At 47.1% G+C, this 27,910-nt stretch overlaps 1 protein-coding gene across 2 annotated transcripts in view; it reads right to left on the bottom strand.

The window, feature by feature from the left end:
• Kctd1 (potassium channel tetramerization domain containing 1) overlaps positions 1-24,462 on the bottom strand; it is a 100,415-nt gene extending 75,953 nt beyond the window's left edge. The window contains exon 1 of one of the 2 annotated variants that reach the window (XM_038331298.1): positions 23,954-24,462. Coding sequence is in view for 1 of the 2 variants with exons in the window: in XM_038331297.1 (XP_038187225.1) it covers positions 21,819-23,615 (1,797 nt within the window). In the remaining variant the exon portion in view is untranslated. Of the gene's footprint in view, positions 1-21,818; positions 23,616-23,953 lie in introns of those variants that run through there. The other variant, XM_038331297.1, reaches the window with a different exon arrangement.
• Positions 24,463-27,910: the final 3,448 nt, after the last annotated feature.

The raw sequence follows: 27,910 nt of genomic DNA, 5'->3' as shown, positions 1-27,910 counted from the left end.
GGCCAATGACTCAGGCGCATTCCTAGCTATCTATTATATCTTAAATTAACCCATTTCTATTAATCAGTGTATTGCCATGAGGTTATGGCTTACTGGTAAGGTTCTGGCATTTTTTTCATTCTGCAGCTACATGGTGTCTCCCTGATTCTGCCGTTCTTCCTCCTCTATCTCTGCTTGGATTTCCCGCCTTGGTATATTCTGCCCTGCCATAGGCCAAAGCAGCTTCTTTATTAACCAATGGCAATCAAACATATTCACAGCACACAGAGGGACATCCCGCACTACCCTCCCATATTCCTTACCTCCCTGGGCTGCACTATGGCTCCCCTGCAGCAGCCCGTATTTCAGTACACCTATCCCTCCTCAAACCTCTTTTGCCAAGATGACCACAGGCCTCCCTAAGGGAATCCAAACACACACTGTACGCCTCATCTTGCTAGAACTCCAGGCTGCACTAAGCAAATGGGCCCCTTGCTTTGCTTCTGAAACTGCCTTATTGCTGCTTTGTGTCGAGTTCCTCTCCCCTTCTGGCCTAGGCCCCCGAATATCCAGTTGCTGTGCTGTCTTTCGCTCCTATCATTTCTTATCAAGCAGGACAATCCATGCAAATGGCTTCAGTAATCGTCCTGAGGAGCTCCAGATCTGGCCATCTAGCCCAGTACCCCCACACTTGGATGCCATCTGCTTAGCATTGTGCCCACATGGGTATCCCAGACATATTGCAGTTCCTAGAAATGTCTCCTGATCTGTCTGCCTTGTTATGCCAGAAACCTGTGACTCTGCATACCTCCAAACCTCAAAATCAGCCTAAACTTCTACCAATTTCTCACCCTTAACCTGGGGCCCTTTGACCCGACCTCTCTGCAACCCAGTTTATATGTCAGTGAGACAAAAATTATAAAACACAAAACAATAAACACCAGAGGAGGAGCAAGTTGCTCTCCTTTGCCCCTGCCTTCGGTGCTGCCCAAGACTTGAAATCTCCATCGTGGACTTGACATAAGGATGGGCCCCTTCTCCAGCCCCCTTGGTTCTCCCTCTCACCACTTCCCCATCAGACTCTGCGCTCCAAGATCAGAGCCCTTTGTTCTGGAGTATCCTTGAATGTTCATGCTTTCTTTTGGGAGGCCCTTTGCTCATGTACTTCCTTCTGTCTACCATATCTCTTGGTTCAAAATCCTTTTTCCTGCCTTTTCTCCCTCTGCACATTCAGAACTGAAAACAGAGTATATCATAAAGAAAATTAAGTGTAATATGTGAACAATACAATAAATGATAAATATATTTAAATGCCATTAAATATTATATAATACCAAACATTATTCATTATATATGCAGGAGGAGAGTTGTGACACAGTTCCATGCACCCCCAACGGGTCTCAAAGTCACTCTAGGGCTGAGGATGACTTTAAACTGATCCTCTGCCTCCACCTCCCTAGTGCTGTGGTTACAAACTTCACCATTCCCATGGCTCAGATGTCATTCTTTATATGAAAAAAGAAGGGTCTGGATGGCGGGATGGTTCAGTCAATAAAGCACTTGCCTTACAAGTCTGAGGACCTGAATTTGATCCCCAGAATCCATATAAAAATAAAAATACATTGGAATGGCTACACACACAGACTGGTAATGCCAGCATTCAGAGGGAGTGGCTACACACACAGACTGGTAATGCCTGCATTCAGGAGGTGGCCACAGAGGGTAACCGGGGGTTGCTAGCCAGTCTGGCCTAATTAGCGAGCTTCAGTTGTTCCTGAGGATAACACCACTGTTGTCCTCAGGCCTCCATAGGTATACAATCACCTGTACACACATACATGCACACGCATGTGTGTGTGCACACTCATACACACACACAGGGGAGAAAAGGTGACTCCTCAAGGTTGTACCTACACTAGAACAAAGCACCAATTTTCAAATATTAAATCATTTTATACTTATTTTAATTCCTATAGTTACAAAAAATCAAAAAGGCAGGACCACGATAAAAGCCGATAGAAGCCAAGCAGGATTCATGTCATCATCACTGACATCCCGAAACACTGCACACTGTTTATCTTGACAGCAACCCAGACAAGGACCCTGGCGCTTCCTGCCCCTTCTCTAGAAAAGTGCTTATTTAGCGTTCTGTTAGGGGGCAGACAGTCATCTGGACCAGTACCAGTGCACGGGGGATATTTAACTCTTGGTATTCTAAAGCACCGTGTATAGAATTCTTACTGCTGTATTTCCCAAACCCAAATCATAACACTGTCCCACCTAAAGTTGCAGAGGCTCCCTCCAAAATTCCCCGTACTGCTGCGTGCCTATCCTTAGAGAAAATCGTACACATTGGGTGACTGGGTGAAACAAAATGGTGACTTCCGTGACAGTTCTTCTTGGTTGTCTGTCTGCGGCTGGGAGGTAAGTAAATGATGCAGGAGAAGTGGGACGAGAACAGGAAGGGGAAAGCGCCGTGTCTAGAGAGATACAGAAAAGAGCTCCCATGAGACTGGAAGTCTTGGTTACTTGGCGAATCCCTGCCAGCCCTGGCTTTCACAGCCATAGATTCATCCTGCCACACAGACGCCCTCTTACCAGGAAAGCCTTTGCCTGGTCTGTATGTGCTTTCTGTTGTGCACTAAGAACAGAGAGCAGAACAATTGGAACTGGAACATACGCAATATTGAACGGGACCAATCTCAGGCTCTGTCTTCACTCCGGCCCAAGGGAGGACAGCGCTGTGCCGGACACCCAGGTGTAGGCAGCTGTGCGTAAGGAACAGCATACTTCCTGTGTGTGCTACTGGGAAATCTTTTCACTTCTAATCTGTAAAACCAAGAAATTAGTTTTCATATTTTCAGGTGAGGATATAATATATAGGGGAAACTCTTTAGCTTTCAGCTGGGGGAGGTGGCGGCATATAATTAACGTTAAATGATACTACAAAATATGCTTTTTTTTTTTGTAAATGTGTCTGAGCTCACAGTATGTACTAGGCATGGGAAGGAGAGTAATAAACAATGGAGCAATGTCCCTTCCCGTGGAATGGACTTTAATAAAGAATTAATGGCTGGAATTTATGAAAATGTTAATGCTGACTCTTTAAAATGTTCAACCTTCTTGTTATACTTGGGATTAAACCCAGAGCCTCAAGCATGCTAGCAAGTACTTTACCATGAAGCTGTATCCCCAGCCCTCATTTTACTTTTTATTTTGAGGTAGGGCTTCACTAAATTGCCCAGATGGTCTTAAGTTGAAGCTGCAGCCCAAAGGTGCCTTAAAGTTATCATGCTCCTTTCTCAGCCTCCTAAGCAGCTGGAATGATTGGCTTATACCATCATTACAAACCACTATTCTTTAAAGGACTTTTCTACGTACATCACATTAAAAATAATTAGAAAGTTTCAACCATTGGCTCAAATACATTTAGTCCAATGCATGTAAAGTATATTATAAAAAAGACCCTGTTGTGACATATTAGTTTAAGATGTGTATTTATGCTGTAGAATTTGTTTAATGATGCAAAAATGTGTTGCATTATTTTATGTTGCATTTGTTTAACTCTGTGAAGCTGTGTGACTGTGTCTGTCTAAAAGACCTGATTGGTCTAACAAAGAGCTGAATGGCTTGTAGCCAGGCAGGAAAGAGAATAGGCAGGGCTACCAGGCAGAGAGAACAAACAGAAGAGAAGAGGGAGAAGAGAGGAAAGGAGGAGAGGAAGACAGCAGGGGCTAGCCACACAGCCACACAGCCAATCATGGAGTAAGAGGGAACAAAAGATATAAAGAGGGGTTAAAAAAAAAAAAAACAGAGGCAAAACATAGCTAAATGGAAACAGGATAATTTAAGTAAGAAAAGTTAGCTAGAAACAAGTCAAGCTAAGGCTGGACATTCATTCATAAGTAAGAATAAGTCTCTGTTTATTTATTTGGGAGCTGGGTGTTGGGCCCCTAAAGAGAAAAAAAAACTTCAAGACCCTCTCTTTTCTATCTCTCTTAACATATAAATGGCAAATAAAAATAGCAATAGATATTATGTTATAGAGTATACACAAATATGTTTGACATTAAAGAACCTGACCTAATATTAAAATTCATACCAGGGACACACAAGTTGGAGCTTTAGTACATGAGCTGTCAAATCAGAGCTTTAAAAAATAATTTCTCTCCACATATTTGTTTTGACCTAATTTACAAGAATTTTACTTGCAGATATTTTGCCAAAACAGAATCACAGGTTCTCAGGTAAGAGAGAGATTCTATGAGTATTGCCTGGCTAGATATCATTTCTTGATCCTTATGGGCCTGGTCAGCTCCTACCTGGTTGGTGGCTATCTGATGGCCCGGCAGGGCAGGGTGGAGCTTAGCTGCATCCCTACCAGCCAATCTCTCTTTCTCAGAAGCTAACCCCATGACTCAGCTATGAGTCAGCATTTGGTAGGCGTGTAGACCTACGCTGTTGGCTGCTGATCCCGCAGGTTCCCCTCAGCTCTCCTTCATGAGAGTCAGAGAGAAAGAAGCAGCAATTGCAGAATAAGCACCTGAGAGCACAAAGATGCCCCTGCTTTCCGCACCCAGAGTGACTCATTTAGTGTTCTGGGTGGCATAATGGGATGTCACGAGAGGCCTGAATGAAGCACAGTGGCATGGAATCCCTGAGGTCACGCAGAACCTTCCACAGGAGAGAGGCCTTGACTGACTCCATGGCAGGGACCAATTCTTGACCTTGCACAGAGTCCTCTTTTCATCTTGGACCCTCTCCTGACCCCAACAGGACTGCTGAGTTAAGTGTTCCAGAGTTCACCACCCTGATTTAAACCAGCATGAATTAGGAAATGCAGGCTGCAGAGATGGCTCAGTGGATGAAGAACCTGCTGAGCTCAGATCTCCAAAATCCACAGCAAGCCTGATGCAGTAGCTTACGTCTGTAATTCTGGAGCTCCCAAAGGGAAAGGGTGGGGACGGGAGTGCTTCCCAAGTCCATAGACTAGTCTTGTTTACAGGGCACTGAACACAAGACTCTGTCTCAAACAAGGTGGAAGGTGAAGAATGACACCCGAGCTTGTCCTATGACCTCTGCACATGTACCATGTCATGCATGGACCTGAACCCACAACACACACTTTTTTTTAACTTAGGAAATGCTACATTTTATAAATCTCATGCAACAGCAACCAGCTTTATCTGGAAGAATAGACAAAGCCAGTCACAGCTTCACCTGCCCATTGTCACATGAAACCTTCCTATAACAACGTCAATAAGAGTGGTTAGTGTGAAAGCCTGCTTCTGTGGGGTGGGACCCAAGTGACAGGTGAGACTGGACATCATAAAGTGGGTTTGGTGGCTTCAGTCTATTTTAATGAGCAGTCTTGTCAGTTCCAAGGTCTGCCTTTCCCACCCGAATATTGAGTCCTTGGAAAATGAGCCTTTTTCTATCATTGGGTCTTTCTTGATGGGTACACAATAGGGACCCAATGAATAATTGTTGAATGAATGAACACATGAGAAACCTAGTCCTAAGTTTAGCATTCACTAACTACTGCTGGAGCATATTATTCAGCATTTCTTAGCCTACAAGCTTTTTGTGAGCATTAGATATCAGATATACTGAGTCTCTATGGAAACATATGTATATGTGTGTGTGTATGGAACCATGTGTGTGTATATATATATATACGCACATATATGTGTATACACACATTCATATATATGTATATATATTCAGCTATTGTATTGCCAGCCATGAGGACAGGCTGCTCAGGGAGGAGGTATACATCTTTAAACCAGCAATTCACAGACGCCTAAGAACCTAATTGGAATTACACTTCATGGTAGAGACAATGCTGGCATCAATTCCAAAAAAGTTACTAGAAACACAATCAAGGCCTGGATATGAATTCACATGGTCTATGTCTACTTAGCAAGTTCTTTTGATCAGGTAGGAAAGGGAGTGTTGAGAAAATGACATCCTGCCTCTTGGTTGGGCAGTTTTTCACACAGAATGCTACTATTCTATGCAATGCACTAGAGACTAGGGTGGGATCCTTTCTGGCCAAATGGTCATGAGAATATTCTTAAAACTATTATTTCAAAAAATCCACTAAAAATTAATGATGAATGCTTAAAAAAACATAGACAGTTAAGTGTTTTTATTAATTTACTGAAACAAATTTAGACTGTGCTTCGCTGGTGTCAAACAGCCTGATGGGAAAATGAAGCTATAAACCCTTTGCTAATAACTAGGAAAAGACCCCAGGTGTCTCTTTTCTCTAGCAAGATGGGTCATGCCACTAAGCACCAAAGACACACTGCCAGTACCAGGAAGTCATTTTAAATCTTAGCTGGTGAAATCTGCAATATTTGTCTTTTAAGCATTATTCTGTAGCTAAGTCAGCCTCTCATGACGTAACAGGGGAACGAAAGCTCTGGGCCTTCTCCATTTTGGTGACTTGCTTGAGCTGGGATGTAATGGTTGTGGTCACTGGCTTACAAATATCCAGCTATTTCCTGGGTCCTTTGTCTTACTCTTAGGAGAATACTGAAAATCGGGAAGAAATGATCCCCAACTTGCCACCCACCAAACAACAGAATTTTCAAGCTTTAATCTATTAAACACTTACTTCAAGATTTTTATTTTTTAGTACTGGGGATCAAACTCTGAGACTCACTAGACAAACACTCTACCACAGTCCCACATTACCAGTTGCATTATGGACTTAGAACACCCCCCCAACACCTGGGAGGCGGTTTACAAAGATTTTGGTTACCATGGTCAACTGTGGTCTGAAAATATTCAACAGAAAATTCTAGAAGTAAACACTTTGTAACTTCCAAATTACACATTGTTCCAAGTACTGAACATGCTGAGACCTTGTATCAATCGCCCCACTGCTCTCACCTGAGGTGCGGGCCATCCCCTCCCCTAGCACCTCAACTTCCAAGCCTTACATTCAGACGCTTCATAGTCATAAGATAACTATGTATCCCATGCAGTAAGTCCTGTGCTCATGTCATTCACTTAATAACCACCCGGGAGCACAAGAGTCGTGCTGCTGGGAATTCGGGTAAGCCAAAGAGAAGTTGTAAATATGTCCTTTGAAAGGCAAAGCTTTTCAGCTGTATAGACTTCGGGATTGGTTAATTTTGGGGTGTGCTGTCTCTATTTTCAGGATTTAGAAGTGGAACTGCTTTATTTAATAATGGGAAAGAAATCCCACTGAGGCTGCTGAGCTGACATCAAGGGGCTTCTGGGAAACTGCGCAGAAGGAAAAAGAATGAATATTACTGTTGCTGCTGCATCTCACATAGAAAAGGGATGGCCAAAGTGCCTGGTGTGTACTTCATTCCATGCAGAAGGCATTAAACATGCACAAATGTGTAGGAAGAAACAGTACGGCATGAGTCTGTGGCGTTCACTGGGGACTTCAAATACATGGGGAGGCCGCTACCTTCCCAGTGTCTGCTTCAACGGATGAGAAGTACCTTGCCCTATAGCACCCAGGTTAGTTATTTACACGACTTGAATCTGTCCCGTCCCTTGGCTATTCCACCTGAATCAATAGGGAATCGCACACAGGTGTAGCTTCTTCCTGCAAGGCTGCAGGGGGCGGCCCCCTCGCCTTCCTTGCGGTGTCTTTTTTACTCTGTCTTTCCCTTGTTTTCTTTTGGGCTCCTGGGTCACCAAAGTGGCCTTTACTCCTTGTGTACTGTTGTCACCAATGAAAGGTCTACATGTCTGTGGTTGTCACTTCCCAGAGATGTTCTTGCAGCAGAAACAAGTCAGGTGACTCCCAGAGGGCTGAGTCCTTTCAGGAGCCTGTTCCTGCTGGGCAAGTGCTGCCTGCCAAGAGCCAGCAAGAGAAAGGCCTTGGTGGGGACGGCCTGTCATCCCACGCCAAGAGCCAGATCCTTGCCCGTAAAGCACTGTGGTGTTATTAAACATTTTCTATTTGTCGGGCACTTTATGGTCATTTTTATCAGTTCTTTTACCAGTCACAAATCTGCATCAGAACTGTGTGGGTTTTTTTCTTTTAATTAAATGCCTTGAGTGAAGTGGAAGAGACGAAAGGTTTTGGGGAGTGAGCCCTCAGTTGCCCAACAGAGAACTGGCCTGGTCACCATGAGTGTCTGCGAGCACCCATCACTGCAGGAAAGGTGAGGTTGGGTGTGTGCATGTTCATCTTTGTATAAAAACAAAAACCCCCAATCAATCTAAGATGGTAGCTTCTGGTCCCTGGCAGCTGAAGTGTGACTGGGAGCACTTGAATTCATGATGCTTATTTTCTCCAGTCTCCAAACCAGGGCCATGCCGAGCACAGGCTGATGCCCGGCCTCTCCTCCTGCACACTCCTTCCTCCCTCCTCCCTCCTTTCCCTTCCTCCCTCCCTTCCACCATTTTTTTTTGTCACTGGAGAATGAAATCATTTCTGAAACACGCTAGGCATGTATTCTACCACTGAGCTATAGGCAGCCTTTACTTTCCTGTTTCAACTTTTAATTTTGAGACAGCGCCTAACTCCTTCGCCCAGGCTAGCCTTGAGCTTTGTGACCCTTCCTGCCTAGGATGACAGGCCTGCAGCAGGCCTCGCTCCGTCCACTTTCCTGTCCACTTGTATCATGTCTACAATGTCAGTTATCAAGCTTCGCAAAAGTGCCCCCGTCTAAAGGCCTAGATCTCATCAGGAGCCACAACCTTCTGCTTGCTTTTTGGGAGGTGGGTGAAGCTGAGAAGTTGAACTCTCGGAAAACTGGATCTTTCCACCTGTCTAATGGGACCGCTTGGGGGTCGTGAGGGAGGTAGATCCCCTCAGTGGGCATTTCCTCTCTTACAGAATATCGCAGGCTCATCACGCTGTCAGGACTTACTAGCCAAAGAACACACGTGATTAATTCCTCCAAAGAGGATTTCATTTTTATTTCAGTCATACAATATACACCAGGCAACATGGTGCAGACTTAGGGTGACTGTGATCCTGGGAGACGTGCCAGTTTACTGGGGCATTTCAGCTGGAGTGTGCATACTGGCTAAGCATCCTGTATTAAATATCCAAATTGTTCTGAGTGCTGACCTGCCACCAGAGTGGGAAATTCCTCATCTTAATGTGCTGGATTGCGCAATGCAAAGAAATGCATCAAGTAGTACTTTAGAATCGGCTCTAGGATGTATGCAAAAGGAAAATAAGGAATATACGTGAATTTCACATATATGTTTGAGTCCTACCCCCAAGATATCCTATTATGTATATAAATGTACTCTAAAAATCCCAAAATGAAAATCTGAAAGCAGAAATACTTCACATCCTAAACTTACCGGATAAGGGATACCCAGCCTATGATAAGCTGAAGAGTTACCACAAAGAAAAGGCCTGATATTGTCTTACAAATATTTTATTTTTTCCTGAGTTTCCACATACTGTACAAACATACAGCTAAACCTCTCAGTTCTGTCTGACCACCTTTAGTCATGTTTCTTGGAGACAAACCAACGGTTTGCTCTTTGACTGTGATCAGTCATAAAATGAGGTGACCTTCTTTTCCAAACAGCCTACTGGGCACATAAAAGTGCTAACTGTGGCCCCCAGTGTCTTCTCTTAAGCCATCTAACTTCTTCTTCTCCAAGTTCCTCCAAGTCTTGTGCATAGTAAGCCTGCTGCCTGGTCTTATATCCACTGATCTTATGACACACAAACTCAATGTTATCTGAAAGGAGAGAACCTTAATTGAGGAAATATCTCCACAAGATCCTGCTGTAAGGCATTTTCTTAATTAGTGATTGATGGAGACGGGCCCAGCCTACTGTGGATGGGGCCATCTCTGGCTGGTTGTGGGTTCTAGAAGAACAGCAGGCTAAACAGGCTACGGGAGGCAAGTCAGAAGCAGCGTCCCTCCACGGCCTCTACGCCAGCCGCTGCCTCCAGGTTCCTGACTTCCTCAGTGGTGAAGAGTGGATGGAAGCGTAGGCCAAGCCCGCTCCTCCCCATCTTGCTCTTCGGTCACGGTGTTCGTTCTGTCATAGCAATGGAAACTCTCACTAAGATGGCGAATTTCAAAGAACACATCTGTGAACTAATCACGGCGCAGAGGGTAGAGTTTAGGTGTCACGGTGCTCGTCTAGCATGCACTAAGTCCTCAGTTCCATCTCAGTTTTTACTAAGTAAAACTGGGTGCAGAGGCCTTGACTGCAATCCTAGCATCTAGGAGGTGGGGTAGAGAAGGTCAGAAGTTCAGGGCCAGCCTTCACGATGAGCAAATTCCAGCAAATTCCTTCACGACGAGCTTGGATTACTTGGGACCCTGTCTTGAAACAATCCTCCAACCTCTCAGAGCTTTGCTGCATGCGACTCTCCTCTCTGCCGTCACAGCTCTCACTTCAAGGAATGTCACCAAAACCAGTGGGCGCTGCCAGAATGGGATTGGTGACTCTCCTCACCTCTACGTTTCCTTTCCTGAAACACCCAGTGAGACAGCTCAGGGGTAAAGGCCTCGCTGCCAAGCCTGAGCCCACATGGTAGAAGAAGAGAACCGACTCCCACAGGTTCTCCTTTGACCTCTACATATGTGTGATAACATGCACATTGGCACACGTGCATACACATACACACACAAATGCAAAAAAACATTAAAACAATAGAGACCTAAGAAAAATTCGTGAAACTTAGTTATTACCACTCTGAAAAAGTCTCCAAGAAAGAAGTCACCAGTTCTGGGGATGGCTTGCTATTACTTTTCAGCACGTGACAGACGCTGGGGTGTGGGAGGGGAAAAGGCACGACCATAATCAGTTCCTAAAGTTCCTGCTACTTTTATTTTGGTCTGTTTCCACAGCAACGTGTTTTTGAATTGCTATCTCAAGCCACTGAAAAATAAATATTCTGTCCCCCTCTTTCTCTCTCCCTTCTCTCCCCCTCCTTCCTTCTATCCTTCTGCCCCCTATCTCTCTCCTAGAAGGGAAAAAACCACAATAAGATCTTTGTTCAAGATAGAAGAAAGTGCCTAAAATATCTAAAACCTATTAAGATAAGTTTTATCAGAAAGGATGCTAAAAACTAGAAGCTAATAATATTCTAGATGAGCTATCTTACTAATGAAACCTAAAATCTAAAAGCCCACGAACTTCTACAAGGACTATACTGGCCGAGTTTCATGGACTTTTGAAGGGCAAACTGAAAGCAATAAATCCCTGCACTGTCACATCAATCAGTTCTATTTTATAAGCACACTTGGTCACACTAAAAGAAGGCACAAGAGGTCACGCATTGGTTGGCCGTGTTCCATTAAGAGTCCAGTCGCCCTGGCCCTGGAGTCTTCTCGCATACTGCCGGGACACCGCAACATCAAATGCACTTCTTCTCATTTACAGTGTAGCCAGCACAGAAGGTGGCTTCAATTCTAACTTTCAGTTAGAAAACTGTAGTCCATTTATGCATTTGAGAAATGCCAACGGTAGAAGATGAGATCTAGACCAATAGAAACCCTACTCGGGAGTAAGAAATTAGTCGACCTTTAAAAGTGATCGCTATAACAATTTTCACATCTTAAGAACACCAGTGTGGGGCTGCTGAGAGGGCTCAGTGGATAAAGACACTTGTAGCCAAGCCCAAAAACTCAGGCCTCAGAACCCACAAGGTAGAAGGAAAGAACAGACTTTTGCAAGCTTCCTTCTGACCTACACACACACACACACACACACACACACACACACACGCATACTTAACGCCTATTCACACACACACATACAGATAAATGTTAAAAAAAATTAAAGGCATCCATTATGACGAACCTCTAACTCCCCAATCGTATAACAAGATTTTGTCTAAGCCATTGTTGCTGAACCACTGGAGTTTGGGCAGCAGTTCTAGCCATCTGTGGTCCCCGACTCCTTTCAGCCTTAAAAAACCCCACTTCCTACAAAGAGAAACAGGAGAAGAGCAAGCCGGGGGTGGGGGGGGGGCAGAGTGAACTCCTCTTAGGTACCTAGGCAGAGGAAGCCCAGGATGGGCAGAGTGAAGTCCTCTTAGGGGCTTAGGCAAATTTTAAAGGGAATCAAGCCAGCTAAAGATGGTTTCTGTGATATAACTGGGGAGAGGTCAGAGAGCACCAGAGAGTCACAAGCTACAACAAAACTTCACCGTCTATCAGGAGGCCCGCGGTCTCCCGATCCCTGTCCAGTTCATAGAGAAGAAAGTGCGAGGTCGCTATTCAGCCCCAGAACGGCAAAGACTGGCATGGGGACTTGACACCAAAATTGCATTTTCCCCACAAGCAATACTTGGTGCTTACAAAATGATAGTAACTATTTCTAGAATGGCTGTCTTAAGAAGCAATCTTCAATCTTCTCTCTTTTCTTTCCTTTCTTCTTTCCTTTGCTGTTTTGTTTTTGAGAAAGGATCAAGCCCAGACTGGCCTTGAACTCACTTTGTAGCTGAGAGTAACTTTGAACCCTGGTCTTTTTGCCTCCATCTCTTGAGTGCTGGGTTTGTAAAGCATCACACATGGTTTATTCTGTGCTAGGAACTGAACCCAGGGCTTTGTAAGTGCTAAGCAAGCATTCTACCCATGGAGCCACATCCCTAACCTAATTGAGAACTTGTCCAATGGTAATTAATTTAATCCCAATGGACATCCCATTTGCTAAGGAGGAGATGCCCCCCGGGGAGTGGAAGGCAGAGCTGCCAGCAGGTCTAGGGTCTAGCTGTGGGGATTGTTCCTAACTGTTCTGTCATTTGGTCTCTCAAGGGTTTGTTCCAGTCCCCAGATTCAACATAGGCTGAGGTCCCACAAGCCCACGTGTGTCTGCCAATCATAGGAAAAGATATTTGCATTCCCTACATTTCTATATACTTATATTTTAGTGCTGCGTAAAAACAAGTTGTCAAGGGAAACCCCCTAAGCCTGAGATATGATTTGATATGACATCGTCTTTTACTTAAACAGTTGATAAGAAATTTAATACCAATAGACCATGTATTTAAATCTCTGAGTTCAAATCCCAGCTAGGTTACCTGATGGTCATCAAATCAGTCAACACCTACTAGCCTTGTCCCGCAGTAAACTATAAAGCAGGGCTATAGCTCTGTGAGCCTCAGACAAGTGACCAGCTCAGTACCCAGCAAAACCCCCAGTGAACGGAAACCATTTAGGGCTCCTGTTGAAATAAAGGTGCGGACCAGGCCAGAACGGTGACATTCCATACTGTATGGTTTGGGTAGGGAATGCCTCTCTCCGTCCCTCCTAAACTCATCAGCTGAAGGCTTTGGATGCCTAGCATGGCTTTCGGAGGTGCTGGGACTTCACGAGGTAGTGCTGTTTTGCTAAGTCCCTGGGGATATGGCCTTGGGGCCATGATCGTACCCTACCCCTTCACTGACTGCTCAGTGAGAGGCTGGGAGCTCTTAAATCAGGATACCACTGTGAACTGAGTGAGCCCTGTTTGTCCCTGCAGCCTACAGCCCAGTGAAACCAGATGCTAGCACTTCGATTTTCCCTTCTGCCGTGATCTGGCTGGCTAGTCTACTCTGTGACCCATGACAGCGGGAAGGTGGAAAACGCTCACTTGCCTGCACGTCAGCCCTTAACACACAGTGTTGGAAACAGGAGCAAGCAAGGGAATCGGAATTAACCATGCTCAGGAAGTGTGTTCAAAGTAATTACTTCCCAGACTATAAAACAATGAAGGATTGTTCTTTTAAAGTATCGCATGCAAGCTGGGTGTGGTGACGCACACCTGTAACCCGAATGCAGCACTCAGGAAGCTGAGGCAGGAGGATAGCCACAAGTTCGAGGCTACTCTGGGCCACATAGCAGACAGTTCCAGGCTATCTTGGGATTATACATAGTGAAACCCTATCATAAACACACACACACAATCAAATTTATTTGTGTGCATGTGCGTAAAGATTATGAAAATTTTTATAAAAGAATAAGGTAGACAAATCTATAGAGACTACACGATTTTAAATATTTATTATATTTAATGTTAAATCTACAAACATATTATACATGCTTTAATGTAGCCTCCTAGCTTGGTGGAAAGGCTCCAAATGGAGCGGTGCACTCAACAGTGGCTCACTCTCCATGAGTCCAGAAAGAACCAACTAGGGAAACAGTGAACTAACTACATTAACTTTGACTACAGGCATGAAGGAAAGCTGAAGATTGACAATTACAAGCTTCCCAAACTGTCCTGACATCTTAATGTGGTAACTGAACACCTCATAAAGGAAGTGACATCCTGGGTCAGCCGCTCTTCTCTCCGGGCCCCTGCCCCCATATGCCATCTTAAATCTGTCAGCTCCTTCCTGTGGCACATTCTTGCCCCCTCCTCTCGGACCCAATCACAACAAGCCTTTCAGAGGTCACTGCCAGGCAGTGGGCAGTCCCAGGTGTGAGTGAGGCCTGGTGCTCCCAGGCAAGGTTTGTCCTGGCGGGGAGGGGTCAACCAGCATGGGGCTGCTCAGTATTTCAGGGGAGATGGGCTGGGAACTGAGGGTAGAGGCTGGAAGGGCTGGAGGAGTCAGAATAAAGCAGCTCTTCTAGCCTGTCTTCCTTTCCCCCCCTTCAAGGTCACACGTGGTCTCTCAGTTATTGGGGTGTCTCTAAGGGATTCACCATGAGAGACTGACACCATCCTCACTGTCCTGTGTTTCAGAGGATTAAAACAACCAAAGTCTCACTGCCTAGCAGAGAGTAGGAGCTCCAATCACACAGCTCAGAACGTAGAGGGTCTCCAGAACAAAAGTATTCCCCCGGGACTGACAGTGTGGAAAGTCCTGTGCTAACAGGGAGGGGAGCACCTACAAGCAGTTCAAGGATTGCTCAAGGCTGCCATCTGCTATTTCTACTTTTATAATTACAAAAAAAGCCATTATCTAAGACTCGAACAAAATTTAAGCTATGATGTAAGGGGGTAAAATGCCACTAAGTTCACTGTTAAATACAGATTGCTCTCCCTCTGACCGGAAAGGTGTGGAAAGGTAGCCTGACAAGAAAATGTCGGTCAGAGGGACTGGGAGAACTATGGAAAGCCTTCAAAGCCGCCTCACCGGATGGGGTCTCGCCACTACGTCAAGCTTTCCCACCCTGTTACAGTCATGGGCACGAGCAGATCCCACCATCATGGTCTTTGCTGTACGAAGGAATCTTCCAGGATATCGCTGCTCATTTCCTCAGACCACACAGAATCCATTCCACACCATTCAGTCTGTCCTCTCTGGAGGGTGGGAAAGAGCAGGCCAAGAGGAAGCTACCTAAGCAAGAAAGTCCAAGAGATGTTTCCAGAAGCCAGGCTTGAAGAGTCTACCCATTTCTAGTGTGTTTGCGACCACATGGGCTGGACCCCATTCCCCTTTGTAACACACAGTAGGACACTGAATTGAACTCAGCATTATAGAATATAAAAGTGTTACATGAAACTGGCACTTCAGCTGTAGGAATGGCTCTGTGAAGTGTCTGTCATGAGCATAATGGTCAGACCCCTCGGAAAAGCCAGGCCCAGGTCAGGTACATCTACAGCATCAGCAGTGGAGAAGAGGAGACAGACACAAGAGAACACTACATGTGACTGGCCGGCCAGCTAGATAAACCAATGAGCTCCAGGTTCTGTGAGAGACCCGATTTCAAAAATTAAGGTAGAGAGCAAGCAAGGAAGACAAAGTCTTCCTCTGGCCTAACACACACACACACACACACACATTCACAGAACACATATGCAGAAACAACACACACAACACACACAAACAAACACACACATATTCACAGAACACACATGCACAAACAACACACACACAAACACACACATTCACAGAACACACATGCACAAACAACACACACACAACACACACACAAACACACAACACACACCACACACACACACACACACACACACACACACACACACAGTAGGCTACTTCAAAGACCTAAAACTACATTTTGGTTTTTCATTTTAGTTTACTAAGATCAATCAATATTCCTTCTGAAACAATGAATTCAATCACACCATTCCTTAGGAATATTCTCCAAAGAAGCTTTCAACCAGTTCTTCACCAGTGTAATGCAGCGAACTTTAAGTAGAGAGAGATCACACAGCTTATAGGAACCAAAGCCTGGCTCACACGCTTACTCTAGGAGCTGTAGTATAGACAGTTAATGAGGAATTCCAAGACCAGCTTTGGAAATAGCAGGTACAACACCAAAAGATAACCTGAACCCAAGGACTTCGGAGCTAAAGTGGGCTTCCTTGGCTACAAACGCCGCCTCCAGTGACCTTGCAAGTGACCTCCAGTTCAACTAGCAGTTCCAAAAGGAGTTTCTCAGACTACAGGAGTGGGCTTGCCTCGAATGCATGAAGCTGTAGGTTTCAATCCCCAGTGTCACATCAGTCGGGTGACATGGTGTATACCTGTGATCCCACTGCAGGAGGATCAAGCATACTCTTGGCCTCAGAAAGAGTGCAGGGCCAGTGTGGGCTCCATGAGGCCTGTCTCAAAAATCAAAAGGGATGTGGGGCTTCTCTCTGTTCAAAATCTACTTAATAATAACAAGTGGGTGTCTTTAGGGGTATTTTATTTCAAATCAGAGAGATAAAAACATTAAATTTTACATTAGGAGTACCCAGCCTGTGGCCCAGGATAGCTGTGAATGCAATCCAGCAAAAACTTACTTAAAATGTTAGGAGATTTGGGGGTTGGGAGGGTTAACCATGAACTTTGTGGATGACAACGAGGCTCAGAGAAGTTCAAAGACTGGATACTCCTATTTTACATAGATGACACCCAAGCTCCTGTTTCTCAGCACATCCTTCTTTTCCTAGTTCATATATCTGCTTTAATGCAGTGAACTGCTCCCTAGTATAGATTTCTATATGTTTAAAATAATAAAGGTCTGGTGGCATGCTCCTGTAATTTTAGCTGCTCAAATGGCAGAGACAGGAAACTGGAGACCAGCCTGAGTAACACAGTGAGATGCTACTTCATGCATAGTAAATGAAAGCAAAATAATAGTAATATCCCCGGTACTGATAGAGATATTAGTATGTAGGAGTACACAAAGGAGGATATAAAACTAGATTACTTTCTTCCAAATAACAGTTGAGTGTACCAACCAGGCATGATGCTGCTACCTGTAACCTTAGTGCTTCAAAAATAGGAGGTGCAGGAGTCGAAGGCTGGCCTGGGCTACATGAGGCCTTACAGGTCCCCCCATCACCTTTTAACGTTTCTTCTTTGGATCTGGTTTTAATACGAAATGAGACCGAAGTCTTGCCAAGGAGACTACCTGCCAAGTAGAAAACTGGTCAGTTTATAAATTCCTAGCATAAAGCTGAAATAGTCAACACTCAGGAACTACTTCCTGAATGACAAAACAGCTCTGTACTTCTGCACAAGACAGGTAGTTCCTCTGCCAGTTTGAAATTTCCCTAAAAGAGCAAGCATCTTACTGTTGAAAAAGGAAGGTAACCACAAACCATACTAAAAAAACAGGAAAACACAATTTTTAACGAGGCAATTAAGTCTAGTGCTGCCAAGTGGTCAGTGCGGGAAGCTTTGTTTCCGTCACTGTCCTTCCCGCCTATACAAACTCTCACCTGCCTAGTCTTCCAACCCATAATACAACCTGGGAGTTGGTTTCAGTACATCAAATGCACACTTCTGTCCATCAAATACAAATGTGGCACACCGCAGCTCCTCCAACATGGCAGTACATAATGAGAGCCAACTCCAGGAGCCAGGCACTGTAGGGCACACCTGTAATCCCAGCACTTAGGAAGCAAGTTCCACCATTGGCAATTCTAGGACAGATTGGGCTACACAACACAACCTTCTCTCAACAGCACTGCATCCCCCAAACGCCACAGTGATGTTAGCCTCTGGGTTCTTCCAGAGGTGAATTAGAGGGCTATGTGTTTATAGCTAGGTGGCTGCTCCTCTCTATCTAGCTTGCGTACTGTAAGGACCAACTCAAGAACATGATGAGGCAGGTCACACAGAAATAGGGCACTCACCCCACCTGAACCTTTATGCTGCTGGACTTCTACTTACTGCATTTCTTTAAAAGTATTTCCAGAATTAATCTGGACTAGAGCCAAGCAAGTGTAACCAGATACCTTGGTCACAAGTTGCAAGTACTCTGGATGTTGGGGGGAGAGGAACACACATACACACATGTGAGAGGAGAGAGAGAGAGACAGAGAGAGGGGGGGGAAGAGGAGAGGGGAGGGGGAGAGGGAGGGGGAGGGAGAGGGGGAGGGGGAGGGGGAGGGGGAGGGAGAGGGAGAGGGAGAGGGAGAGGGAGAGGGAGAGGGAGAGGGAGAGGGAGAGGTGTTGCCTGGGGCTCTGTGCATGCAAAGTATAATCCCAGCACTCCAGAGGCAGAAGCAGGCAGACCTCTGTGAGTTCAAGGGCAGCCTGATCTCCAGAGCTATTTCTAGGACAGCTAGGGCTGTTACACAGAGAAACCCTGTCTCAAAAACCCCAAAACAAAAGAACAACAGCAAAGAGCTACATCTTCAGCCCCAAGTATGCTTTACAGTAAACTAACTTTCCCATTTTTATTTTGCACTAGACACACAAACCATCTGCCAAAACATCAACAAAAAACTATGGCAAGTAGAACATAAGATTATTAATACTTCTTCCTTTGAGTGATGAAGAATAAAACTCCAGATAATGCTCAGTGTTAGAGAGCACACTGGCGAGTCCTGATTCGATCACAGCACAACTAAAAACAAATTGCGAATCTCTACCATCTGCTTAAAAAGGTAAATGCCGCATTTTCATGCAAAGATAATAGTTACAAAAATGTAGGATATAATATTAAACCTATTTTTCCAATTAATATTTTTAAAATTTTATTTTTGAGGTAAGATTGCACTATAGAGCCCAGACTAGCCTCAAATATGAGACCCTCCTGCCTCAGTGATGTAATCCCAGTGATGGGATTCCAGTATGTGATGCTTGATGGTGTTGCATTATTAAATGGAGATCTTCAGCATATGCAAAGCCCTGGGTTCAGTTCCCAGACACTGAAATAAATAATGAAGTGGAACGGAGAGAGCAATTACTACCAAAAACTTGATCATCGTGACACTGTGCAGGGGGAGGGGACATGAAGTGGTTTGCCTGCTAACACCACTAAGGAGTGTCAGAGCCCTCTGCCAGAGTTACCATCACCCTCCCAAAGCAAACAACTCCACCGAAACTCACAGACTCCATCCTCCTACTCGTTCTTGGGTGTATTCATTTTTCTACCTTTCCCATAGATGAAGACATTTGTTAACACCCTTGCAAGGAGACTGTTCATCCTTTATCCATAGTTCTCCTTTCCGTGGTCAACTATGGTCTAAAGATATTAAATGGGAAATTCCAGAAATAAAGAAGTTTTAGATAAGTTTTAAGATAAGTGTTAGATAAGTTTTCTTTTAGGGTATTGTACTGGTTCTACTTTTATCAAAAGGTACAACTGTCCATCTCTTATTGTGCCTGATGTTTAAACCAAACTTTATGACGGGTGTGTATGTCAGGAAAACCAGGGCATATCCATGGTTCAGTGCCATTCGAGGGTGGTATTAAGAAGAACACAGTTGGAGTTCAAAGTCTGGGCATCTCCAAGGGTTGAGGTGACCAAGAATAATGGATCCTTCTATGTTGCCATTGACTACCAACCTTGACCATCACTAATCTGCAAAGATAGGGATTTAATATATGCCAAAGGTAAAGTGTAGTGGATCTTTCTACATAAAGCAAATGTGTGGGGCCTTCGAGTGAATTCTACAGGAGCTAGTTGTTAAACCTGCTGGTTTCTTAAAAGCAGAAATGCTTTCTACTATATTCTAACTGAAAAGTTGACTACTAAACACATGCAAACAGGGCTGGGGGTGGGGCTCAATACAGCACCTGCCTATTATGCACATGAGCCTGGGCCTGATCTTTAGGAACCCCCCAAAAAGCACAAATAGAACCCCTTTTCTGTAGTTGTAACTAAAAAAGCCTAGCAGCTAAGACCTTGCTGAACAGCCATGGTTAGTAATCATGTAAGTAAAATATACGCATATCTCCATTTAACTTGGGAGTTGCCTGACAGTAACTTGAGAATAACAGAAGTCTCAGTATAAAGTTTTCTAGGCTGGTTTAGCTCACGAGGGTAAATGAAACACAGTGATGGGGGTGGGAGGATGCACTAAAAACAAAAGCCAGGAAAGAAGAAAAACAAAAAGCTGTTATGGATCCTTCAGTCACACACACCCACATGACACCAATACCCAGAACTGACCATTCTATTACTATCCAGCATACATACATATTTAATATACATTCTTGGTGTTAACACTCTTAATCAGGTGGGATTTTTTAACCCAGGGCACTTGAAGGGTATTTATTAGAAGAATGTGAGCATTTTTGTTTTGCTTTTAAAGAAAAAGTAAACTCTATCTCGACTCTCCATCCTTAAAATTCTTTTAAACAACTCCTGATAGAATGAACTGCACAGAGAGAGACACACAGGACACACAGCCGCAGGCTCTGTGGGTTGAGAAGCCACTTGCAGCCCTCCTGGCCGCCTTGAGGCATGCCTAAGCCTTTGAAAGGGTCAGCTTGTCCAGAACTGGAATTTCCACTTTGGAGAAAGAGAACAGAGGTAGTGATGGGCCTCACTATTTCTCCTATTTCTGCTGATAGCATGTGTGGGTGGGTGGGGGGTGGGGTGTCAAAAAGGTAAAAACTTCCTGTGACTCCTGCCAACAAACGGGGCCACAAGAGAGCTCTCATGTCTGCCTTCTAGAGAAGCATCCAAGACAGGAACATAACCCTAACAGTCTGGTGAGCAGGCTTCTCGAGGCACAGCAGCAGGGGAAGACTCTCTAGCACGCAGGCCATCTCTGTGCTCCAGACAGCAGCAGGGGAAAGACTCTGTAGCACACAGGCCATCTCTTTGCACACTCCTGTCACTGATTAAGGAATTTTTGTTGTGGGTTTCTTTCAGGTTCAACGACCTAAATAAAGCTCAGACAGGTGAACTGATTTGTCTAAGTTTTATCTTTGTCCCGCTGTCCACTTACTCTGGGCTGATTCCTCTCCCACCCCTCTTTCTCTCTCTTCCTTGTTTGGGTCCCAGATAGTGAGCCTCTACAGGCTAGGGATGAATAAATCTGTGTCAGTGCCCACAGCCAGCTTGGCACGTCCCAGCTGCACATATGTGCATCATGCCCATAGCTCAGCCATGTTAACAACACTAATGGGAACGACACCCGACACCGGCACACGTGGCTGCATGTTAAAAGAATAAACAGGCACTCCACTGCCTGCCGCTGCATCTCCGCCCCCTTTCTTTAACAACAACAAAAGCAATCTACAGGAGGTGGAATTGGCATGTTTTCTTTTTAATAATTTAGAAGTGTATTTTTCTACCTTTAGAAGTTATGGCGAGTATGTAATGGAGCATTTTAAAAGTAACTCATTCTAATTTACTTAAGATAACTACCTCTATTCTGCACTCTGGCAATCCTTCCCTTATAAAACTCAGGCATCATTGGAAAGGCACTCAAGAATGAGCTTAAACCTTTTGTTCTGAGAACTCTGAGGTTTCTAGCGTTAATTTGTTACTTCGCTGCAGAGACTTGGAAGCTAAGCGCCCCCCCCCCCCCCCCCGGCATCTTTTAAGGTTAGGGCTAGAGTTTCCCCCCAAACACGAAGAGTTACATTTCTAGGGAATGTATCAAACCCAGTGCAGTATAACACCTACTTAAAAAAAATCCTCCCCCACCCCAACCCGGACCGACGGGAGCATAAAAGTTAGTCCTGAAGTGTAACAGACAAATATTTCATGCATAGACTTTGGTTTGGTTACCTGGGTGGGGGAAACAATAGCAGGTGAAACTATGGTGGGAGAATTGGTGCTTCGGTGCTCATTGACTTCTGGAAGAAGAGGCAGGGGGTCGTGTTTCACGGAAACCACCACCACTGCATCCACAGGTTCCGAGGAAGGACGGATACAAAGTCTTTTGGGGGAAGAAGGGCCGCAGATTTCCCCGGACCCAAACACTGACTCGTACAGTGCGCGTTTGGGCGCAGCCTCGGATTTCACATCGGGCCCGACCTGGCTGTCTTTGGGGAGGATATAAGTGTTCCCCAGCGAGGGCGGCTGGGGGCGGTGGTGGTGGGAAGGATGGGTGGGGGGATGGTGGGAGTGGTGACGAGCTGACCCGTTCAGAGATTCGGTATAGCAGCCCTGCGGGGCCGGGGAGCCTAGCTTGGTCCCGATGCCCGCGATGCTGTTGAGCGTGGCGATGGACACCGCGCCGATGCAGTGATTAGTGTAGGTCTTGGACAGCTTAGCTGCCTTGGAGAGCATCTGCATCCTGGTGCCCAGCAAGTTCTTGCCTATGGCTTTGTTCTCGTACCAGGTCACATCGCCCTCGCTGCAGTGGTCCCGTGGCCGCTGGAAGAATGCCTTACAGAGGGGATTGCGCTTCGACAGGTACTTGACAAAGCTGGCATAGGGACAGAACTCGGTGCCAGTCTCGTACATGCGCGGCAAATTCTCTTCATCGCTGCTTTCCGCTCGCTTCTTACTCCAGGAGGAGGAGCGCGACTTGTGGTAAGGCCCGAGCGACTTGAAGTACACGAACTTGCGACCGTCCTCGTCCATGGCCAGCCCGAAGGAGTCCTCCTCCAGCTCGCGCTGGTTTTCGCGGCCGCGCGTGCAGAAGTACATGCAGGTCTCGAACCAGACCTTGTTGAGCAGCCCAAAGGGCGTGTTGGTGCTGAAGACGCTGGAGGTGTAGAGCTTGCGCAGGTCGGCGCGCGTGATGGCTTGCTTCTGCACCACCGGCCCCGCGCCCTGCTCCTCGAGCTTGCGGATGACTGCGGCTAGAGTCAGGTTGGCGCTGCGCAGCTCGGGGTCCTTGGTGAGGTCGAGCGTGCGACAGTACGGGGGCTCATTGAGGTAGCGGTTGAGGGAGCTGCGGATGCTGATGAGCGAGGACTTGCTGTAGAGCTGGCCGCTCTTAGAACGGGCCTCGGCGTAGAAGGAGCGCAGCACGCGACACAGCGCCCCCTTGTCCATGGTCTCGAAGTCTGGGCTCTGAGCCTTTTCGCTCAGGTACTCCCGGAAGATGCGCACGGCGTAGCGGGTAGCCAGCCGGGTGTTCTCGCTCAGCCGGGCCCGCTCGGGGCGCTGCAGCACGTCGGGGTCCACCTCCGCGCTGTCCCCCGGAGGCCCCGCGCGGGCCCGGGGAGCCAGCAGACGCGGCGGCGCCTCGGGCTCCAGCGCGGCGCTCTGGTCCATATGGATCATATGGACCGGCTCGGGCTCCAGCTCCTCCCCGGCCGAGTCCTCCGGCTCCAGGGGTTCTTCCCAGTCCATCCCCATCTCCTCCTCTTCCTCCTCCTCGTCCTCCTCCAGCCCCCCACCTCCGTCCTCCTCGTCCCCCGTTATCTGCACCTCCTGGATCTCGTCCTCCTCCTCCTCCTCCTCCTCTTCCTCCTCCTCGCCCGCGCTGCAGTAGTGCGGGCGGCCGTGGCGGCGTCCGCGGCCCCCGGCCCCGCGCTCGCCCTCGCCCCGCTCCCCATTGTTCTCTGCCGCTGCGGCGGCGCTGCCGCCCGCGCTGGTGTTACAGTCCCCGCTGCCAGGCATTCTCGCCATATTGCCGTCTCCCTGCCAGTCCTCGGGCAGGGCGCATGCGCTATATTGGACCGCAGCGCTGAGAGCTTTTGTGTTTAATGACCTTCAGCTACCGGGAGGCAAAGCCGGGCTCTTAAAGGAGCCGCGCTCCAATTGTCATTCCGGAGCGCTACTCGGGAGGGGCGAGGAGATGCCAGGGAGACGAAGTGGGGGGTAACTGTGGCCGAGAGGGTAAAAAAAGGGAGGCCACCCGGACCTTCTTACTCCCCTAGCCCAATCCCCACTTCTAGGAAAACTTTGGGGGAAAAATAGGAAAGGGAGGGAGAGCTGTCGGTGGGGGCGAAACACTCCCAACTTACCCTCTAGCGGAGCCGGCGCACGGGCCCGGGCGGGCGCGAGGGAGGGCCGACGGCAGGGCGGGGCGGTGTCGCTTCTCTAGGTAATGCCAGAGGAGCAGTGCCCCCTCCACCGCCCCCTCATTGCCCCCCGGAGTCGGGGGATCCCGGCAGCTGTGGCAGTGTGCTGGCCGCGGGTGCCGCAGCGAGAAGCCGGTGTCCGGACCGCCCGGAGCAGGCAGGTTAATGAGCTGGGTGGAGGAGGCTCCGCAAGGCCCTGCACCCTCTCTGTGCCCGCGGCCAGGGCGCAGCGGGCGAGGCTTGGGAGCGGGATGGGGCTGGCGGCAGCAGCGGCTCCCCCACCTACTTGCTGGCGGCGAGGCGCAGGGGCCTGGGGCCAGCAGCGCGGCTCCCAGCTCCCATCCCGACTCTTGCTAGGGAGCGGAACACGCCCCACGTCAGCCTCATCTGTTTAGACTTTTCCAACTGCCACTTTTAAGCTGTCATTAAAGACCTGGGGCGCTCCCCAAAGGTCTGGGGCAAGTCCGCGCCGGTCTAGCCAGCCCCGGGAAAGTGCAAGAAGGAAAGACTGGGAGGTGTTGGTGGGAGGGGAGACGTGGGAAGAGGAGCTTTCCGGGACCCCAGGGACCCACTCGCCACCCATTTGGGCCACTGTCCTTCCTGCCCCAGAGCAAAATGACACAACATCCCGGGGCAAAGGGTGCCAGGTTGGCACTAAAGCAGCGCGGATCCCTAAAGGACGAGCGGGTGAGCGAGCTGTTGGAAAAAGTGAACTTGGGCTTTGGGTCGACCCCACTCTCCCACAATTCTGGCAATTCCGATCTTGAGCGCACTCTCACTTTTAAGTTCGCCAACTGCCCTGCATTCGCCCTCGGGGCTGCGGGCTGCGCTGCCTCCGGCGCGTGGGGGCGGGCACCTCGGAAACTGGAAAGACAGCCAAAGAGCTCGCTGGGTCCCTCTTTCCCATAGGAGATACAGTCCCACTTCCAGCCAAACTCCCGCCCCCGGTGCACCTAGGCTCTGGGCACTTCTTCTAGGTCCCCACCTCCTGTTCTCTCCTGGTGGTGGTGGGGAACAGCACCCTACTGCCACCCTTTAACTGTTCTTTGGTGACAATAGCCAGGGTAGTCTCCAGAGATGAGCTTCATCCTAACTTTCTCCAACTGCTTGGAAAGCCCAAGTGTCCCCAGGCTCTCTCCAGTGATGTCTGAGACTCAAGACCATAAAGAACCAAGGGAGTCAGATCCCAGTAGAGTACCCGTGTGCCAGACCGGACCTCCTGGAGGCAGCCTCACTGGGTCCTTGCGTGCGTCATTGGAATTTGCCTCTAAGTCTCAATTCAGCTATGGGGAATCTGTCTCAACTTTTCTCTTTTTCCCTGTTGCGTATCTTTTTTTTTTTCAGGGCGTTTATCATTTTGTGCCTCAATAGAAACCATCCATCAAATTGTAATTTACAAGGAATATTAAGTAAGAAGAAAGAAAGGTTAAGTCCGGGCCGCGTGGGCATCTAAGGAGGGAGGTGACAGTAGCTATTCTGGAGCCATCTTTAGTCGCCCTGCAAGAGCCTCCTTAGCCATGGACACCACAGAGCGTTGGGGAAGTCACGCCAGGTGTGAAACAAGTTGTAACAAGTCCCTGCCTCTCAGGTTTCCTCCAGCTCCTTGGGGAAACACACACACACACACACACACACACACACACACACACGCCCACGCGTCCTCTCATCACAGGCAGCCTACATCTGTCCAAGTAGTCCAGGATCTTTGGGATGGACTTCTGGGGAATCCTTCCCCAGGTGGTAGTAGAGATGTGGTCGGATTTGTCACCACGTTCTATTCTTTGTCTTAGCCACTGGAAATATGTAGCGAGATGTGAGATGTATTAGCTTCCTAGAGCTTTAAACAGTGGGCAGCTAAGTGCATTGCTTCGGAGCTCAGCTTATGGGCCGGCACTTGATAGTCGCACACCGCCACTTCCGGAGAGCGGGCCTTTGGTCCCAGGATTCGGCTAGGTTTTGAATTCTCTGAGACTTGCTGCAGTGCTGAAAACTCAGTTGGGCAGTCACTTATCTACCTTGACTTCTAAAAGCGCCACGAAATGAGGGTCCACCCAAGCTCCGATCTCTGCCTGAGGATCCAGCTCCAAGAACTACCGGGGGAGGTAGTTCTTCAGGTCTTCTCGACACCCCCCCCCCACTTTTGCAGCAGACCGGCTAGGCTACAACCACTCCCCAACCCGCACCCACGCAGACACCGGCTCCACTCTCCTCTGGGGGAGCTGCTTCCAATTGCTTGCAGTTTGCCGGAGGCAGTATGCTGGATTGGACGCTCCGGGAAACAAAGCAACCAAAAACAGCTTCCAGTTGACGTCAACGTATTTCCAGAAAAGAAAATAGTTTTGTGTTCCCAGGACAAAATACACCCCAGGGCAAGTCCCTACTGGCAAAAGCTAGGCGATGGAGGTGGGGAACGGCAGGGCTGAAGAGGAGGAAATGCCACCCAGGCACGAATAACTTTTTAACGGACTTGGAGAAACAGCAGTTTCAGGAACTGCCTCGACCTTATGCGAACGACGAGCAGGACCCGAACTTAAACTAGGGATGAAAAACGCGCCTTGGAAAGTATGCTTTGGACTGATTGTTCATCCACCTCCTCGCATCGCATCAGCTTCTGCCTGGCTACCAAAATTTAATACCTATAAGAATACTTCATCAAATACTGAAAAGATCTCGTCAGGTTGGTAACCAACATAGTTACCAGGCAGAACGGCCAAACAAAACAAACAAGGAGAATATGTGATCTTTCCCCACTGCTTCTATCAAAGGAAACAAAGATAAGGGAGAGTTGCTTAGTTTTTAACCCAATAACATGAAATTGCTGTTGAACTCATAAAAGAGTTCAATTCCAGGTTTATTAAATAATATAATTAAATAACATAATGTGGTTCCATAAACTCAATTTGAAATCGAAAAAATTAAAAAATGCTGTATGATTTTTGTAGAGGCAACATTACTTGTTTAGCCTGTCTGTTTTCTAAGCTCCACCTGACTTCTCATCAGGAAGTCTATTCTGCTCACCACTTAAAACTGTGCAAGATGTGCTTTCTCTATTACAAATAGCAATCCGGTTCAAGGCGGAGCTTTGGCTACCGTCATCCAATGGCTAAAACTATAAGCCACCTGAAGATCTGTGCACCTTCCACAAGAAGCCTTGACCACATGAGCCGTCTCTGTCAACATTACCAGAAAGTACCATGCGTGTCTCTATGTTTCCCGTCTCATGAAGTAGAGACACGGTTATTTGGGGGCAGAAATCCTCCACGCAGAGCCCCCTACGTTCACATACACCTGATCTATAAACCTTGGGTTCCCATTTTAGATTCTCATAATTTTGTTGTCAATATCAGTTAGAAGGGCCTTTTAAGAAAACCACTAGGCAACCTCTTCCAAATGACATCAAAATATTTCCACCAACTCAGATATAGCATCCAGTCTTGAGGCTCATCTGTTAGGAACTTTTCTCAGTGCCTTTGAGCTGCCTTGCTTTCTCTACTAACCTAACACACCTAAAGTCTCAGTATGTTGCCCAGGGCAGGGCAAGCTCTCCAGCCATTTATTACAAATGAATGACCACACAAACAAATGGGTTATATTTACTTAAATCTTATATTTATCAGTTTAACTTGAAAAATCTAAATAGCATGAATGATATTCTACAGTTCAAAAGAAGGACGAAAAAGAATGCTCAGACCACACCAGCCCCTGGAGTCAAAGAGAACTCAATGACTGCTTTCGGCTAATGCGTCCATCACCACAGTTTTCTCTGGTGGAAAAATTGTAATTTGCTGCAGCAGTAGAGAAAGGGGCCACCTCTCCTGACCCAGGGGAGCCAGCTATTGTGGACTCTTTAAAGAGAGGTCTCAGGAATGGAGGTGTCTGTGTGTTATAAGAGGTGAGTTG

The sequence above is a fragment of the Arvicola amphibius genome, chromosome 5 (genome assembly GCF_903992535.2).
Source record: "Arvicola amphibius chromosome 5, mArvAmp1.2, whole genome shotgun sequence".
Taxonomy (NCBI): Eukaryota; Metazoa; Chordata; class Mammalia; order Rodentia; family Cricetidae; genus Arvicola; species Arvicola amphibius.
This window is presented reverse-complemented; position numbering and strand designations above follow the sequence as displayed.